Raw genomic sequence first — 17,899 nt, 5'->3', positions numbered from 1 at the left:
GTAACAAGGGCGTTGGGATATACATACGATGGCTGATCACTGCCGGAATCTTTGTCGGGATCTCAAATACGCATCTCATTCAAGGAGATTTTACAAAGGATATATTTTTCCCCAACAAAAGCAACTGTTTAAAATTAAGGGTGTAAAAAATCATACTTTTCTAGTAGTTTTTAACTTGCGTGTAATTTAAAACTAGAGCTGCTAGAAAAAAAACAATGTTATTTTTGTAACCAGCGCACACAATTTAACCGAAAACAAGAACTTAAAAACCTTTATGTATTAACCAGTGTTATGACTCTTTTACTAATAATTTTCACTGTATCCGTACATGATTATAGATTGAGTTACTTTCATTCTTTTAGAAAAGCATATCTATGAGCATCAAAATACATTTTGTCAAATAAATTCAGTGTTAAGATGATCTATATATGTATATATATATCAATTAATATTAATAAATTTAACGCTAAATATAATTGATAGCTTTAAAAACAAGAATTGATATGCTTGTGATAATGATAGTTAGAACTGTTCGTACACAACATCTTACTTGCTAAGGTGACCAGCTATAGTACCAGAGCCTACTCTAATTGGAATTTAGGGACAACAAAATCACCATGAATTAGCGGGAAATTGCTCAAAGAAGAACTAGTATGCTTTTTCTACAGAGAGATGGATTAGCTCTATGCCCTATAGGATCTACACTATTCACTATTGACCCAATAATTTTATTTGTTCAATATATATATATATATATATATATATATATATATATATATATATATATATATATATATATATATATATATATATATATACAGCTATTTCAAGTTGTATTATATTCAAATACAATATCTCCTGTTCGTTTAAGAGTGCTCAATATTTTGTATAAATAGAGCAATATATATATATATATATTTCATGGCTGATGATTGCCGCTAGGCATGAAAATTTAAGTACCATACATAGTTGTTGTTTCTTCGTTTTATATATATATATATATATATATATATATATATATATATATATATATATATATATATATATATATATATATTTAAATAACTTACTGTATCCTAAAACTGCACTTTTTATGAACAACAATTTCCGAAATTTTTAAATAGTGTTTTATTTTTAAATAGTATTTTATTTCATATTATGTGATCAACATTTTTTAATTCTATTATTTTTAACACAGATCAACGTATTTCTTCATAAATGTTTTTCAATTTTGTGTAGCAGAAACTCGAAAACAGTAGGGATTTCAGATATCCTAAACATTTATTTACTAGATTCGACTTATACGGTTTAGCCATTATTTAAGTCGCACTTTGCATTGCATTATTTATGCCAAATTAACGCCACTCTCATTCTGAACACAACTCTTGATTTGATAATTTCACTCTACGCTATGCATTATTTTCCTTTATTGTTTGAATTGAATACGACATAAAAGATTATGCTCCTTATAGATTAAAATTTAGAAAAAAATTGCGAAAAATAATCCTTATTTCTAGTGACAAGCATTTAATTCATTGGGGAGTTATAGCGATGACTCTTTGAAGAGTTTTTTATCTCCGGTTCTATGGATCTTCTTTTTCTTAGCCTTTTAAAAATTTCCCGTGCACGAAATAAAAAATTTCACTGAAAACTTATAAAAGTTATTCATCAAACAAAATAAAAGATGATTTTAAACAAACGAAGCGTAGCTTTCAGATTAAATGAAACAAGTATAAAATAAACAACTTCTTTTAATAAAAGCCAACGCGTGTTTTATAAAACCAACCATAACAATAACCCGTTACCGATGCAGTTGTGCGTGTTTAATCATGCATGCATACGTAAATATATACAAAGGTATGCACCATGCAAACAACGACGTTGGCCATGTTTAAATATTTATATACAAAAAAATGTCCTTTTTATAGAAAATTTAACCAAACAGGATTATTACCCCTGGTTATTCACTAGCAATATTCTTTCGTCTGAATTTCTGCAGCGTCACAAGCTCAACGAATGAGCATTTATCAATTTCATGAGAAACGTCTTTATGGCCCATATTTAACACCACTTTGCCATTTACAGAGTAAATATACATGCGTATCTATTCCAAAAAAAAAAAATCAATAAAAACGATAGATTCTTGAAGAATTAGATTTTAAGCATAAAAAGTCAATTAGGAAATTAAATATACCCTAAATGAATTTAAAAAAAACAAGTTTTGCTCGAATATCAAGGGAGAGTTAAATATACATTAAAAAATCTGATTTAATATTTACATAATTTAGTATAAGAAAGGAAGGCAATAACTTTTATATGTTAGAAAGATACAACAACTTTTTTATAATAGGAAGATACAATAACTTTTTTTTAAGTTAGGAAGTGTGAACTTGAAAGTTTACCACAAAAAAACTTATCAAGAAAAAAAATTTCATTAAGTTTTACAAAAAGAAAATTTACTCAACGAACTTTTTAATTGGAAGAAAATGAAAAAAATAAATAATCTTTGATTTAAAAAAACAAAAAAATTAAACTTTTCTTTCCCTGGAAAAAAGCATCTGCTCAGTTTTAGCATCAAAATAATAATAGTAATAATAATAATAAAAATAACAATAATAATAATAATATTAGTAATAGTAATAGTAATAATAATAATAGTAATAATAATAATAGTAATAATAATATTAATAATAATAATAATAATAATAATAATAATAATAATAATAATAATAATAATAATAATAATAATAATAATAATAATAATAACAATAATAATAATAATAATAATAATAATAATAATAATAATAATAATAATAATAATAATAATAATAATAATAATAATAATAATAACAATAATAATAATAATAATAACAATAATAATAATAATAATAATAATAATAATAATAATAATAATAATAATAATAATAATAATAATAATAATAATAATAATAATAACAATAATAATAATAATAATAATAATAATAATAATAATAATAATAATAATAATAATAATAATAATAATAATAATAATAACAATAATAATAATAATAATAACAATAATAATAATAATAATAATAATAATAATAATAATAATAATAATAATAATAATAATAATAATAATAATAATAATAATAATAATAATAACAATAATAATAATAATAATAATAATAATAATAATAATAATAATAATAATAATAATAATAATAATAATAACAATAATAATAATAATAATAACAATAATAATAATAATAATAATAATAATAATAATAATAATAATAATAATAATAATAATAATAATAATAATAATAATAATAATAATAATAATAATAATAATAATAATAATAATAATAATAATAATAATAATAATAATAATAATAATAATAACAATAATAATAATAATAATAACAATAATAATAATAATAATAATAATAATAATAATAATAATAATAATAATAATAATAATAATAATAATAATAATAATGATAAAGTAAAAGATAATGATAAGAATGAAACAAAAAAGAATGAAATAAGATGTGTAAAAAAAGATTAAATATCAAAACCAAGCAAACACCTTTAGACCAGCTGCAGCTGCTGGACTTGTAGGATCAACAGCCTGTACATAACAAGGACCAATTCCTCTAATTACAAAGCCAAAACCAAATGAGTCACAATCAATCTAAATATATGATTTTCTAATTATAAAAGTAATTGTGTTTAGCAATCAAAATCAATTATTTCAAGCAACTTGTTATAACTAAAGAAATGTAGTTTATTGTAATATAACATTTAGAAAACAGTGTTCTGCATTCTTGAATCATTTCAGATTAAATGAAACAAGAGTTGGTGGCTAATGCTTTTTTAACATAAACAATATGATCTGGTGCCCATGTGATTTAAACCTTTACTAAACCAAATAACATAGATTTTCAAACCCGCATTTTAACTGACATCCTTATTTTTGTTAAACTCATTCAACATTTTGAAATAACAAAACATGATGCAATAGTGATAAATAACAAAACATGATGCAATAGTGATAAATAACAAAACATGATACAATAGTGATAAATAACAAAACATGATACAATAGTGATAAATAACAAAACATGATGCAACAGTGATAAACAATATAAGGTACAACAAAATTACAAATATATAAAAAATAAAAAGTTACTTCTAAGAAATGAACAAAAGAAATATTTAAAAAAAAGATAACATATACTAACATTAAAATAGGTGTCACCAAATTCTTATTTTGTTGTTAAATCAATTAATTGGCCAAACAATTAGAAAAATTGAAATGAATACTTGTTCTAACGTTTAGAAACGTGTTCTTTTATTTCCTTGATACAACTTTAATAAACAATAAAAAATAAATAGTATTGGAAGTTTTATACCTGATTTTTTTTTCCTAAACTTAATTACCGTGGTGTGACCTAACAAAGTCCTATGCTGTAAGAAAGTCCTAATATAACAAATGATAAATTTTGTATATTATAAAATAATTATTTTGAAAAAATACTTTTTGTTATTTTAACTAAATGTTTTTGAAGAAACTTTCCATAAAAAAATTGACTGGATTGGTGGAGAATTCGGCCAATCAGAGTATTTATTCTACTGAGATGTAAATAGTCAATATAAGTTAATGCCATTTTGAACATTGCGTCAAAAATTGTATGGTGAAAAATTAGGTTTCTTATTGTAAAAATTTTGTTGTTAAAAAACTATTTTGATCAATAATGGCACATGAACGTGGTAAGTTTGGAATTTGCATGTAAAAACGATCGATTTACACGTAAAAACTAATATTTTTACGAAAAAGTTGATGTGACTTTCTTTTTTCCTCTTTTTTACCGTATACAAAAGAAAGTCCTAGCCTTACAAAAATAATTTAATTTTTTGTTTTAGGCCCAAAAAGATCTTACAAACCATATTCACAACAGGATATGGATGAAGCATTGGATAAAATAAAAAAGAAGACTATGACAATATATGCAGCATCTAAATTTTATAAAATACCTAAGACAACCCTTGTTCAACGAACACAAGGTCGAGCAAAGAGTCAAATAGGGCGTCCAACAATTTTTGATAAAAACGTAGAGGTTAAAATTAAAAATTGGCTAATTGATATGGCCAATGTTGGTATGCCAGTCACAAAGAAACTTCTTCTTAAGGGTGTATCTATTTTAGCACATAAAATGAATCTTGACCAAAAAGTAATTGGCTCTCGTTGGGCACGCAATTTTTTCAAGAGACATTCAACACTTTCGATTCGAAAGGCTCAGACACTTCCAAAACACAGAACACTTGTTTCCAAACAAGATATTAAAACGTGGTTCCAAAAAATAGCAGAGTATATGGATAAAAATGATTTATTGTCTGCGTTTGAGGATCCTAATCGAATTTGGAACCTTGATGAGTCATCTTTTGATCTGTGTCCATCTATTAAAAATGCAATTGGACAAAAAAATAAACGATTGTATAACATCACTGCAAATAGTGATAAAGAAAGTTTCTCAGTTATGATAACAGTAAATGCAAGTAATTTATTTGCACCACCTTTGGTTTTGTATCCATATGAACGGCGAATTCCACCAGAAATTGCAGCTGACTTTCCTAAAGATTGGGTTATGGGTAAATCAGCCAAAGGTTACCAGATGTCCCAAACATTTTACGATTATATATCTGGACCTTTCATTGAATTTTTAAGGAAAAATAGTGTCCAATTGCCAATAATTCTTTTTTTAGATGGTCACAAATCACATTTGACCTTAGATTTGGGACAATTTTGCAGAGAAAATGGTATTGTCATCATTTGTTTGCCACCTAATTGCACCCATTTTGCACAACCATTGGACCGAGTTTACTTTCATGTTGCAAAAGATATTTGGACCGACATAGTCACAGAATGGAGAATGCAAAACCTTGGAGTTGCTCTACCAAAAAGGACATTTGCACCCCTGCTCCAGACTGCAATTGCAAAAACACAGGAAAATCCAACTTTAATACCAAATGGATTTAAATGCTGCGGTTTGTGTCCTTTTTTACTAGAAAATTTGGATCTTACAAAAGTCCCGTTAAGTGTACAAGAAAATGAAATTCAAAGGGATCCTAAAGAATCTGCTGAAACTCCGGTTATAGCCGAACTGTTAAGTCCAATTGATAAGGCCAAAAATGATTTAGAAACTGATATTACAGATGAGCAATTAAAATCTTTTAGAGCCCATCGTAATCTTATGTATTGGACAGGTGCAATAGAACAAGAAGCCTTATTTTATTACTGGCAGAAGAAAATGGACAAAATAGAGGGTGTTGATCCCAAAACTCGAGAAAAGAACATGGTTCTAGAAATGCTATTAGAGGAAACTCCAGTAAGCAATGAGAACTTAACACAACCAGAATCAACAATTGATTATAATGAGACAGCTTTAGCACCAGTTCAAGGACGTTTGCAAGCAAATGACAATGTTTTCGATTCAATATTTGTTAATCCAGAAGAATTTCAGAGTAAAAAAGTACCAAGACAAGCAACAAGAGTTTCATCAGTCATTACATCTGACGAATATATTGCTAGTTTAGAGGAGAAAAAGAGAGCTAAAGAAGAATTAGAAAGACAGAGAATTGAGAAAAAGCAAGAAAGAAAGAGAAAAAAAGCTGAAAAAGAGTCTGAGAAACAGGAAAGAAAGCGAATTCGGCTAGAAAATTTGAAAGAAAAACAAGAAAAAGCAGCTAAAAAGTCTAAAACTAAGTAAAATTATACGTAGAATAATGGAAAAGAATTTTTAATTTTATATCACATGTAGAATTAATAAATCTCTGTCAGAAAAATAATGTCTTTAGTGTACTTGTCATTTTAATCTTCAAGAAATATGTAATACTAAACATTAGGACTTTCTTTTTTACTTATTAGGACTTTCTTTTATTCCGTACAAAATTATAGTACTTTCTTTTTGTCATCACCTCGAATTACATTACAGCATAAATCAAGACTTTTTTGAATGGATTCACGCCTAAAATAGGGTAAAACTGAAAATTTATTTATTATTCTACAATATTATCAAAAAGCAAGAATTCGAATTCATTATTTTTTAGTATTAATTCGCTCTTATAAATTGAGATATTGAAAACTAGGACTTTCTTACGTCACACCACGGTAATTTACTTATGAAAGAAAAAAAAATCTTGAAAGTTCAGTTAACAAGCATCTTGATGTGCAAAACAATAAATGTTGTGCCCATAATTGTAACTAGTGATTCAGTTTTTGCTCAGTGACTAACATTACTAACTACTAACATTAGTGACTAACAGTGACTAACATTACTAACAACACTAACAAAACTAACATGGATTTACAAGCATATTATAAGATTTACTAGGATATTATAAGAAAATAAGACATGTACCAGAAAAAATCTGCGCGTGTTCTGATGTAGTGTTTACGGAAACCGTACATCATTTAAAATAGCTAATTGTTTTAAAATGTGATTGTATTAATGTTGTTCAAAATTTAAACAACTCTGTTGTTAAAACAATTAGCTTTAATTGAAATGTCATCAAATCAAGATAAAAAGCGCGAAAAAATTTTGCATTTTCTCGCTGAAAATCCTGGTGTATCAAACAAAACAATTTCTAAAGAGCTGCAGATTGCTTTGAGAACAGTGCAGAGCGTTGTGAAACGATTTAAGGACACTGGTACAATCATAAGAAAATCAGGAAGTGGAAGAAAAAAATGTTTTGTTAGACGAGATCTTGGTAAAAAGGTAAAAGATGCCTTAGACAGAAAACCGGAGATTTCTGTTCGAACATTAGTGAATAAATTTAAGACAAGTGTTTCCACTATACAAAGAGAAATGAGAAATTGTAGTTATAAATCTTATAAAAAGAAAAGTTCCTCGTCATGAAGAAAAGCAAGAAAATGTCGCAATTCGATGTTCAAAGCTGCTCTATAAAAAATTATGTGCTAAAAAATCTTGTTTGATTATTGACGATGAAACTTATTGTGCTGCATATTTCCGATCTCTTCCAGGACACCAATATTATTCAGCAATTAATCGCAAGAAACTGAATTCCAAATATAAATGCATTGGAATGCAAAAATTCGCTCAAAAATTCTTAGTTTGGCAAGCAATTTGTGAATGTGAAACAATTAACACCAAAATATACATAAAAGAATGTTCAAGAAACGTCTTTTGCCGTTTTTAAGAACACACACGGGTAACCTGTTATTTTGGCCTGATTTAGCATCATGTAACTACTCTGGGACAACTTTAAACTGGCTTAGAGAACAAAAAGTAGATTTCGTTGAAAAACACTGCAATCCACCAAATTGTCCGGAACTATGTCCTATCGAAAGATATTCGGCTCTTGTCAAAAGGAAACTACTGTGCAAAAGCTGATGTCGAGTGTAAAACGCAGTGCGTGCGTTCTCATGTACAAAACTTCACAAACTTTCTTAAGTGAAATTTAAAAATATTAATATATGTACTTTCAAAATATACATAACATTCAATATCCAAATACAATAGTTAGATAAATATCCTTTATAATGTCCGCGCAGATTTTTTCTGGTACATGTCTTAGTAGGGCATTTCAATCACAGTAGCAATCCAATAAATCATCTCCATGAAATTCAAGACCAGTGCCCCACAACTTAAACCAAGATGTCAAAATAGAGCTTGATGTTCTACATTGAAGAATTTTACTGAACTGGTTATTTTACCTAAAAAATGGTTTTAAAAAATTTGTTATTAAATCAAAGACTATGTTTATTATTAAGTTGTTTCAAAGAGATATTGATGGGCGAGATTAATCGGGAAATCTGTATATTGAAATCCAATAAAACAATAGTGACAAAAATGCACAAGACTTTACTATTGTCATCAGTATTCATGGCCAAAATTTTAATGTGATGTTGTCATCTACTTTTTTAAACTATGCTTCAATCCCTTACAAATTTTTATAGCAGCTTTTGAACATTTCTATTGGTTGTTTCTAGGGGTTGTTTTTGGATTATAAAGAAGGTCAAACATCAAGAGCAATGTGGTACTCTGACAAGTTCCAGATTTGGAAGCTTTAATGTCATGTATATACTTTTACAGGTTGGTCATTCCATTTCAAACATACAAAATTTTTTAGGAGGTTCCACATGGACCTAGAAGGGTGATCTCAGATTTTAAAAAAGTTTTGAGATTATTTGTATTTGAAAATGTGACAACAATTCTATCATCAATGTCACAGTTGCAATTGATTTTCAACCTGAATTCCACTTAATACTAATACTTATTAGCAGCTCTAGTTCAAAGCTTATGATTATATAAATTAAGCTGAAAGCATTTTAAAATGTTTAGATTTGTTTGATCATAAGCATCAACCATAATACTGAATTACTCACATTTTGGAAGGCTTCAACTTTGATATTTGATTTACAAAAGTAAATAAACCCCTTTTTTCCAATTCAGCTTCAAGTAAATTCAGTGTGCTGGGCCCCATGGATTAATAAAAAGTTATTACAATTAAAAAAGTGAGCCCTATAAGTGTGTGTATGTGTATATATATATATATATATATATATATATATATATATATATATATATATATATATATATATCTATATATATATCTATATATATATATATATATATATATATATATATATATATATATATATACACTTTCATACATACATACATTATTTATGCTGATGACCACTTTTCATTTTGAGCTATTTTAAATGTTGTTTCCTAGTTAACCATACAAACCTTTTAGCAATATAACATAAAAAGCAATTGACAAATTGACAATTTACCCGAATATTTTTCCAAGCATAATCACTGTCATTGCTAAGAAGCTCTTCAATAGTCACATCTCGGAATACAGCTTAAACATAAATCATTCATATATGTATGCATATATACATACATACATACATACATACATACATACATACATACATACATACATACATACATACATACATACCTACCTACCTACCTACCTACCTACCTACCTACCTACCTACCTACCTACCTACCTACATACATACATACATACATACATACATACATACATACATACATACATACATACATACATACATACATACATACATACATACATAAACATGCAATATGCATCATAAGCCTTCATTAGATTTAATAGAACTAATCTAGTAAAAAAAAATGCTTATAATAAAATTACATTTTTTGTATTTCATCAAAAGCCAAGCATTAAAAGATTTTTTTTTTAAACTCAAAACATAACAAAAAATGTTTAAGCTCCTTTTAACGCATTAAATTCAAATTTCAAACATTTAAATCATGGCAATAAAACATTTGAATTTAAATTTTATTATTGATTAACAAAATGCAATATGAGAAAAAAGCTATAATATGTAAGGTTTCTTTCTAAGCTTTATCATACTATAAGGTATTTCTAAGCTTTGATTGGTCTGTATGAAAATTTAGTAACTTTTTAGTTAACATTACAATAATTATTTTTAAAGAAGAATGGTGAGTTAACAGAAATTTTATATTAACATATTAAATTTCAATTTGAACATTTCAATAAGTTCAACATTTTTTGTTTGCACAGAATAAACTTTTGGAATAACTAAAAGAGATGTTTTCTTACAAGTTTAGCACAACTTTACCATAAAACACTGCATGGCAATTATATTTATAGTATTATAAATAAACTAAACAACCAACCTGGTTTTATAGGAGTAGCAGGTTCATTATAACTTGTCATAAAGACATAATTATCTTCCTCAGAGATCTTGCTTTGTACCTTGTTGTCATTAAAACCTAAACATTTTTTAAAATTAATTATGATAATTATGAAAAACTAATTAATATTAAAATTATAAAAATATATAATTAGTGTAACTAATTTGTTAAAAAATATGAAAAATGTTAACAATATACATAAAACATAGATGAAAGTTAAAACTTTACCTCTCCATATTGCAATAAGATTCCTGGAATTGTTCATACTATCTGTTGAGCTACTTTTCCGTGAATTATGGTCATGAAGATGTTCAATATGCAAGTTTAATGACTTGCTTAGAGTCATAGGAGATTTCAAGTCAAATACAAACTGGTAGATTGTATTGTCATTGGAAAACTCTGCTGTTTCTGTGAGCACTAAACAAGAATTAAACCCTTTAATTGATGCTTTTTAACAGTTCTTTTTTATTTACTAAATTTACAACAAAATGTTCAAGTTAATAATCAAGTTAAAAAAGTAATTTAAGATAAACTTTTTTAAAAAACAAGTATTATGAAAAACAAATTTGTTAAAAAATTCAAAACTAAAGACTACTTGATTTCAAAATAAAAGAACTCATTGTTAACAACTACCTGGTTTGATTATTAAAATATCAAGCCAACACTGACACATTCTAATTGCTGACATCTGATCAGTAACAATGTCATTTAAAAGTAGCCATTGAACTAATAGTGATGCTTTAAAACAATTCTCAATAACACAAAAATCATCACAGATATGACTCTGTAAAAGACTCTTTCCATTATCAGTTATGATTCTATAAAACAAAAAATTGCATTTAAAAGTAGTAAAATTAGTTTTTTTTAGAGAAAAAAATAATCTTAAACAAAATAACAAACATAATACAAGGAAAATTTCACAAAGAGAAAAAATACAAAGAGAAAAAGAATTTAACGTAATGTTTAAGAGGCTGATATCAGAAAAAAATTATAAGATTATTTCACAAATCACCCTTTAACACTAACCTCTCATGTATCACTATTCCCTGATGATAGTATAAATACTTGGAATCCACAAAAAAAGTACCATCATCAATTCGAAAACGATAAAAACAGCTATCATCTTTGAAGCTGTGATCATCAAATACTAAGCAAAATAAATTAAAATTGTAAATAGTTTAAATTTAATTTAAGAAATCAAAAAAACAAGAAATTGAAGTCGACTTAAATTTGAATGTTTTTATTATGATCAACATTGTAACCCTAAAAAGAGCACCAAAAATCTTTATACCATGATGTAAAATTCCATTCTCCTGGAGAATCCTCATAGCAGTCACAGCTACACTTTTATTTTGCACCTCTTCATTCTTTACCAGCCAATCAACAACTTCATGACCAATGAATGCATGTGGATAACTTCCATGATCATCCCTGCGATTTTTTATTAAAAATTTATTTTTATGCATTTTTAATCGAAGAATTTCTCCAACAACTAAAATTTCTTCAGGTGATGGCATTACTAGTTATGTTATCTTCTTTATCTTTAATTATTTTATCTAGCTATAAGATTATCTTCAAAGTTAATAATAAAATACTAAATCGCATAACCTAATAAAATTTAGGACATTGTAAATACACTAAAAGAGGAATGCAATTAGCTTTGAAATGCAATTAACGCTAAATAATCTTTTTGCAATTTGGTTTTAAAAAATTATACCAATTTTATTAGACAAAACTGTATACAAAACAGCAACTATAGAGTCGATTCTATTAGGCATCAAGAAGCTGATTTTATCTCAGATAGTTGTGTGGATTCCAAACATAGTTCAGAAAAAATAATAACCGCGTGTTTGACTATGATGTTTTGACACGTGCTTGTTCTTCACGTAAATCTGATTTTTACTTAAGCATTCTCCGCCTTTTTAAAAAAAAAAATTCACCGCAGAGGCTTTTATAATTATTAGATGAACTTAGGGCCTTTTTACCTGAAAAAGGCAAAAGGCCCTAAGTTCACAACTTTTCAGGAGAGCTAAAAAACTGAGTATCTCAATTGAAAAAGGTTTTATGGAAAATCTATTTCATCTATTTACAACCTGCTATTACAAATTATAACAAGCAAAAATTATCAAATAATATTAAAACATACGTCTGAGCATTCCACAAAACTTTGCTGTCACATAGGACTTTCTTACGTAATATATCATAGTCAACTCACATAGGACTTTTTGAATTCTTCTTTTAAAACACCTAAAACCTCAGATGTGAGGGTTCTTGTTTTGGAAAAAAATGTAGACTAACAATACAAAGAAGTTTTCAACAAAAACTTATTTTCATCAAATATGTCACTTAGGGCCTTTTGCCTTTCAGGTATCAATATCTAGAATACTCAAAATATTTTAGGCAGAAGCAAAAAAGTAAACTTTTATTTTTGAAATTTTCTATTTTTTTAATTTCTATCGAAACATCTGTTAACTTGAAACTGAAGCCACAGCAACTAAAAGAGAGTTGCATAATCTGTGTTTCGGTAGGTTATCAATTATAAGCCATCAAGCAACAGTTGGATTCTTGTACAAATATAAATAGTTATACAGTGTCTTGTATAAAAGTTTAAACTTAAGAGTACATACTTGTGAAAACATTAAACTGTTTTAAAGCTGTTTTCCTATGTTCAAGCACGAAAACACGTTTTTTTCACTACAACACATTTTGATAAAACATCGAATTCATCGAAATACAGTTAAATCCGGGTAAATCGCATATTCGAGGGACCAAAGAAAACAGCCCCAAACAATGGTATATTATATATACCAGATGTCTAACTTCGATCCGAAAAGTGAAGCCTTGGAAGCCATTTCTAATTCGTGCAAAAAGCTTATCTACCTATATGACATTTTAAAAGTTAACATTAATATAGTGAATTAATGAGCTGCGTATGGTTGTTCTAAAAGATACATGAAAGGAAGTGACATTTTTTCACAGATTTCCAGTTCTTAACAAAGAATTTTGCAAAAAGTGAACAATCGCATTAAAACGTGAGAAGTTTACTACATTAAAGCACTCGGTTCTTTATTTTTTACTTATTTAAGTCATTATTAAAACGAGTTTTCGAAGTATCTTTAATTTATTGAGAAATTTAGATGGTCTCAATATTCATTTTTACTTTTATTTCACACGTTGGATATAGCTCTTGCCCTTATTACAAATGGTGGATTAAATTTGTAAACAAAAAAAGCGGCTTCACTTTTCGTCCAATAAAATCCCGCAAGTTAGACATCTAGTATACATAATATATCATTGGTCCCAAATAATAAAAGTTCGAGTTAACCGATGTTTAGATAAAATAATATGCCATCAAAAGTTACTCAAAAAGATTCTCTTAACAACACCTTTGGACTTTTGGTCAAAGTGTTCATCTATATTTGAACTTTTCTCATTTTTCCCTTTCTCTTTGAAAATACCACTATAACATATAGTGGTATTTTCAAAGAGAAAGAGATTTTAAAGTGAGAAAAGTTCAAATATAGATGAACACATATAACATATAACACGTATAACATTTTGTAACGTATAATATTTTTTGTTTTCGATGGTACAACATGCTGTAACTAAAGAGAGTGGTTCCTCTAACTTTTAATCATTTTACAAGCAGCAGAGGACTTTAATTGGATTTAAAATGTTTCATCAGTATCACTAAGTTATTTTACAAAGTTATTTTATGAAGGTTAACTAAACATTTCACTGTGTGAAAACTGTCGGAACTGTACCAAAAAAAAAAGGTACTATAAATGGAATTACAGTAAAAAAAGTTTCATACGAATGGGAAATTTATAATTTAACCGAAAATCTGAAAAGAATATTGACGAGGGAGAAATTTACAGATACTCTATACAAAAACAAAATACGGGTATTTACCATGATGCCAGGTCACCGAAATATGTTGCTGAGAATTTTAGTATTTTAGAATACGTACCAATAAAAAAACAAAAAAATAAACAAGGATTTTCATCTCAACAAATCAAAAAGCGGAAATGAAAAAAAGCTCTAATGAACAGTATGGAATTGATTATTATGTATGGAAATTTTTGCTAGAATACAAAACCTTCGTAATATCTGTTAACCAGTATACGTAAAATAAAAAAAAACACTTTGTTGACTAATAAATATGCAATGTCTACTGAAAGTGGTTACTTTTCGAACCTTGATTCCCAATCATAGCAGCGATACATTAATAAAATTATTTTAAGATTTTGAAACTACATTGATCCTTATCTTCTTATCAACTTCTTTGTATTTTTTGGTAATTATCTAAATATTACCTATCCCAACAGAGTGAATAATTTTTTATTCACTTCGAGCCTCTTATTAAGGATCAATCAAAAGCATACAAGGCTCTTGATTCTTTTTTTGAATTTGTCTTAGGATGGGTTAAAAAGGTGGACGCAAAAAAATTATTAAAATTATTAATCATGAAAAGGAAGGTTGTAGGTGTGGAGAGTTTTCTTATACTTGTTATTTTATGCTTCTAAAATCTAAAATTTGCTTTATGATTGTAATATTTTATGCACTGGGGTTTCTAAATTCCAGTCTTGATGAACACTCATCTAGACTGGATTGATGTAGGTTCTTTACATCTTAAAAAGTCTGAAAGCATTCCTGATACTTTTTTCCAAGAGCAGTTGTTATTGCTTTTGCTGGTCTTGAAACTCAATTCAAAGGCCAACATTTTGTAGGTATTGTTGGAGCGTGAAAATCTTAACTAAAATAAAATTAGTAAGAAGAGACCACTTTCTGTTTTAGTAAATAGAGATATTAAGCTGTGTGAACTTGTAACTAATGAAAGCTGGCATATTTATGTAGGACATATACCACAGTTTGTGAACTTATCAAATTTTGAGGATAAGAGACAAAATATTTTACATTTTAACAGTAACCTGCAAACATTTACTGTTTTTGTAAAAAATGAGTGAAATTCAAATTTATGAAAAACCGCTTCTAGCTGCTCTAAAGATCCTTCAAAGCTAAAATTTTGAATACAAGCTAGTATGATAGTGAACAGGAATTTGCATAGAGCATTTTTTTTTTAAAAAAAAGTGAAAAGTGCAAAAAAATGTGGATTACATTTATTTAAAGACAATAACAATCCACCACTACATGGTGGATTGTTATTATATTTTAATAAGAGACTCTATTATAAAACTAAACAAAGCGAAAAAAAAATGCAAATAATTGATTTTAATTAGTGAAAACTTTTAAGTTCGTTGTTAGTTCGAATCCAGAATATTATTGCATGGCATTGTAAACTGCGCTTTACGCAAAGTTGCGCACATTTTTTGGGTGATGGATGTTGTGTTGCGCAAAAAAATTGTACTGATATTTTAGTTTGTATTTTAGATTGTACTGATATGTTGTATGGAATGTTTACGAAGCTCTGTAATTGCAAAACAACTGATATTGATTATATTGATTTATATTTTTATAGTAACAGCTAGCTGTATTCACTCAGAAAAATATCAAAAATGAAAATGAGAGCCATTGATAAACTGCATTTAACTGGTTTAGTTTTACAAGATGTTGTGTATGACTAATATGCAACAATAATTTCAGTTTTGAAGTAAATAGGATTCAGTAAAACAAATCAACATAATTATTACGGTTATTTACGCGAAATAATACTGTTTTTACTATTCAAAATAGTTTCAAAATAAAAACTAAAGTAAATATGATAAAAATACTAACAGCTAAACTTGATAATATAAAAAGCTATTTACATAGATCATTTATTACATTTCGGCGCTGTCGACCCAAAGCATTTGTTTATAAAGTAAACAAAATTTGATGTTACGTCTTTATAAAAAAATTTTTGTTTCGAATATGGCACACTTTTAGTTTGTTCATTTTTATATTTCATACAGTTGAAATTCGAATTTTACCACTTTTTACAATTTGTACCATTGAGCACTTTTCTTGCAACACACTGACAAAAACTACACCATAAGTTTTGGAAATTTAGTACGAAATTAAATGTTTATTTCTTAGCGTCCGTAGCTTTAACTAAAAGATGTGGAAACCACAAAACTCATCAAAGTTTATTCGAAGATTATGATTAAGTGAGGAAATTGTAAGCATCCACTTGAGATAATATGAAACCATGTTAAAGTTATGATTTCTCTCTCAGCATATTTTTTATAAACCGTTTATTCACATTACACCATGATTTACTAATATTACAAATAATTATGGACGATAAAGAATTTATACCTTTTTTTTGGAAAAATGTTTTATTTTATTTTGTTGAAAATGGTTTCATGGATGAGAGCAAGCTGTTAGCCTAATTTTTTTCATATAACTTTAAACTAATAGTAATAAAGCATATATTTCAAGTGGTTTTCTTTTTTAATCTTCCATCTCATTTCTAAAATGTTGAAAAATCCGAATAGTTGTGTTGAGTAATTGACAATACATTTCCGTAAAATAGTGAATGCTTACGAATCTGGCTGACCCGACACTGAAATTTAATCTCTAAGAAGGAGTAAGAAAGTTTAAAAATTTTACTTTATTTGACTGATAAGAACCAATGGCAACTGAATTTAAACTTTTACAGCATTCAAAATTCGAAATATGTATTAAACAACACAAAATAAACAAAATTCATGAAAGATCATTAGAAAAAGCAATTCTCATTTATAATATCTAAAATAGATTTAGATGCGTTTTGCACTGAAATCTACAACACAGCTCTTTAATTTTTCTCCATTTTGTGGGTGAGTTGTTGCATGTTTGAAACTTTGCCAATTAATCTTGAGTGATGAAGTGTCTCTGCAGCTTGCTCTGATTAGATTCCCAAGAAAGAGTTTTTTCTATTTGATAAAGTGTTGTACATGATAAAAGACTGTATGAACTTTTGGTGAAACACTTGTTGCAAGATAGGTCTCTTAAAATCTTTATTTTTTTTCTAATAGTTTTGTCCTAAAGTATTTTTTAAGCGTCCATTAACCACTTGATTGAATATCTTGAGAGTGTAAATGATTGGGATTGCTTTAAATGATGCTTGTCTTTCGGCCATCATGATAAGGTTGTACTATAACCTGGATATTATATGCAATTTTCCATAACTTTCTTAATTTTCATACGATTTGAGAAACTCGAAAACCTAAACTAATTAAAACTAAATTTTC

General features: G+C 27.2%; 2 protein-coding genes across 3 annotated transcripts; one reads left to right on the top strand and one right to left on the bottom strand.

Annotated features, from left to right (window-relative positions):
* Window positions 1-1,639: 1,639 nt before the first annotated feature.
* Window positions 1,640-12,372, bottom strand: LOC145180645 (DEP domain-containing mTOR-interacting protein-like). Of its 2 annotated transcripts, none has more exons than XR_016451112.1 (8): window positions 12,016-12,299; window positions 11,751-11,871; window positions 11,358-11,542; window positions 10,953-11,141; window positions 10,035-10,802; window positions 9,806-9,990; window positions 3,572-3,676; window positions 1,640-2,104 (listed from the first exon to the last, which is right to left on the bottom strand). XR_016451112.1 is itself a non-coding variant. In XM_090083064.1 (8 exons), the coding sequence occupies exons 1-8, from the start codon at window positions 12,239-12,241 to the stop codon at window positions 1,961-1,963; spliced, it is 1,137 nt and encodes a 378-aa protein (XP_089939190.1). In that variant the 5' UTR covers window positions 12,242-12,372; the 3' UTR covers window positions 1,640-1,960. The 2 variants fall into 2 exon arrangements, 1 of the variants encoding a protein (XP_089939190.1); XM_090083064.1 differs by having other exon boundaries at window positions 9,806-9,876; window positions 10,707-10,802; window positions 12,016-12,372.
* Window positions 4,500-7,179, top strand: LOC145194703 (uncharacterized). The gene has a single exon (XM_090083063.1). It carries the CDS (start codon window positions 4,947-4,949, stop codon window positions 6,750-6,752), a length of 1,806 nt encoding a protein of 601 aa, XP_089939189.1. The 5' UTR covers window positions 4,500-4,946; the 3' UTR covers window positions 6,753-7,179.
* Window positions 12,373-17,899: the final 5,527 nt, after the last annotated feature.

The sequence above is a fragment of the Hydra viridissima genome, unplaced genomic scaffold (genome assembly GCF_058129835.1).
Source record: "Hydra viridissima isolate aposymbiotic clone 2 unplaced genomic scaffold, HvirCarnegie_v1 scaffold_3, whole genome shotgun sequence".
Taxonomy (NCBI): domain Eukaryota; kingdom Metazoa; phylum Cnidaria; class Hydrozoa; order Anthoathecata; family Hydridae; genus Hydra; species Hydra viridissima.
Note: the sequence above shows the minus strand (reverse complement) of the source record. Positions and strands in the feature narration are given on the sequence as shown.

What these genes read in the sequence shown, in the direction of transcription:
- LOC145194703 (XM_090083063.1), top strand. Translation starts at nt 4,947, where the DNA reads ATGGATGAAGCATTGGATAAAATAAAAAAGAAGACTATGACAATATAT.
- LOC145180645 (XM_090083064.1), bottom strand. Translation starts at nt 12,241, where the DNA reads ATGCCATCACCTGAAGAAATTTTAGTTGTTGGAGAAATTCTTCGATTA. An exon ending in TGCTACTCCTATAAAACCAG is followed by an intron (nt 9,877 to 10,706) that starts GTTGGTTGTTTA and finishes TTTATGTTTAAG; the next exon opens with CTGTATTCCGAGATGTGACT. An exon ending in CAGCTGCAGCTGGTCTAAAG is followed by an intron (nt 2,105 to 3,571) that starts GTGTTTGCTTGG and finishes TTTTTGGAATAG; the next exon opens with ATACGCATGTATATTTACTC.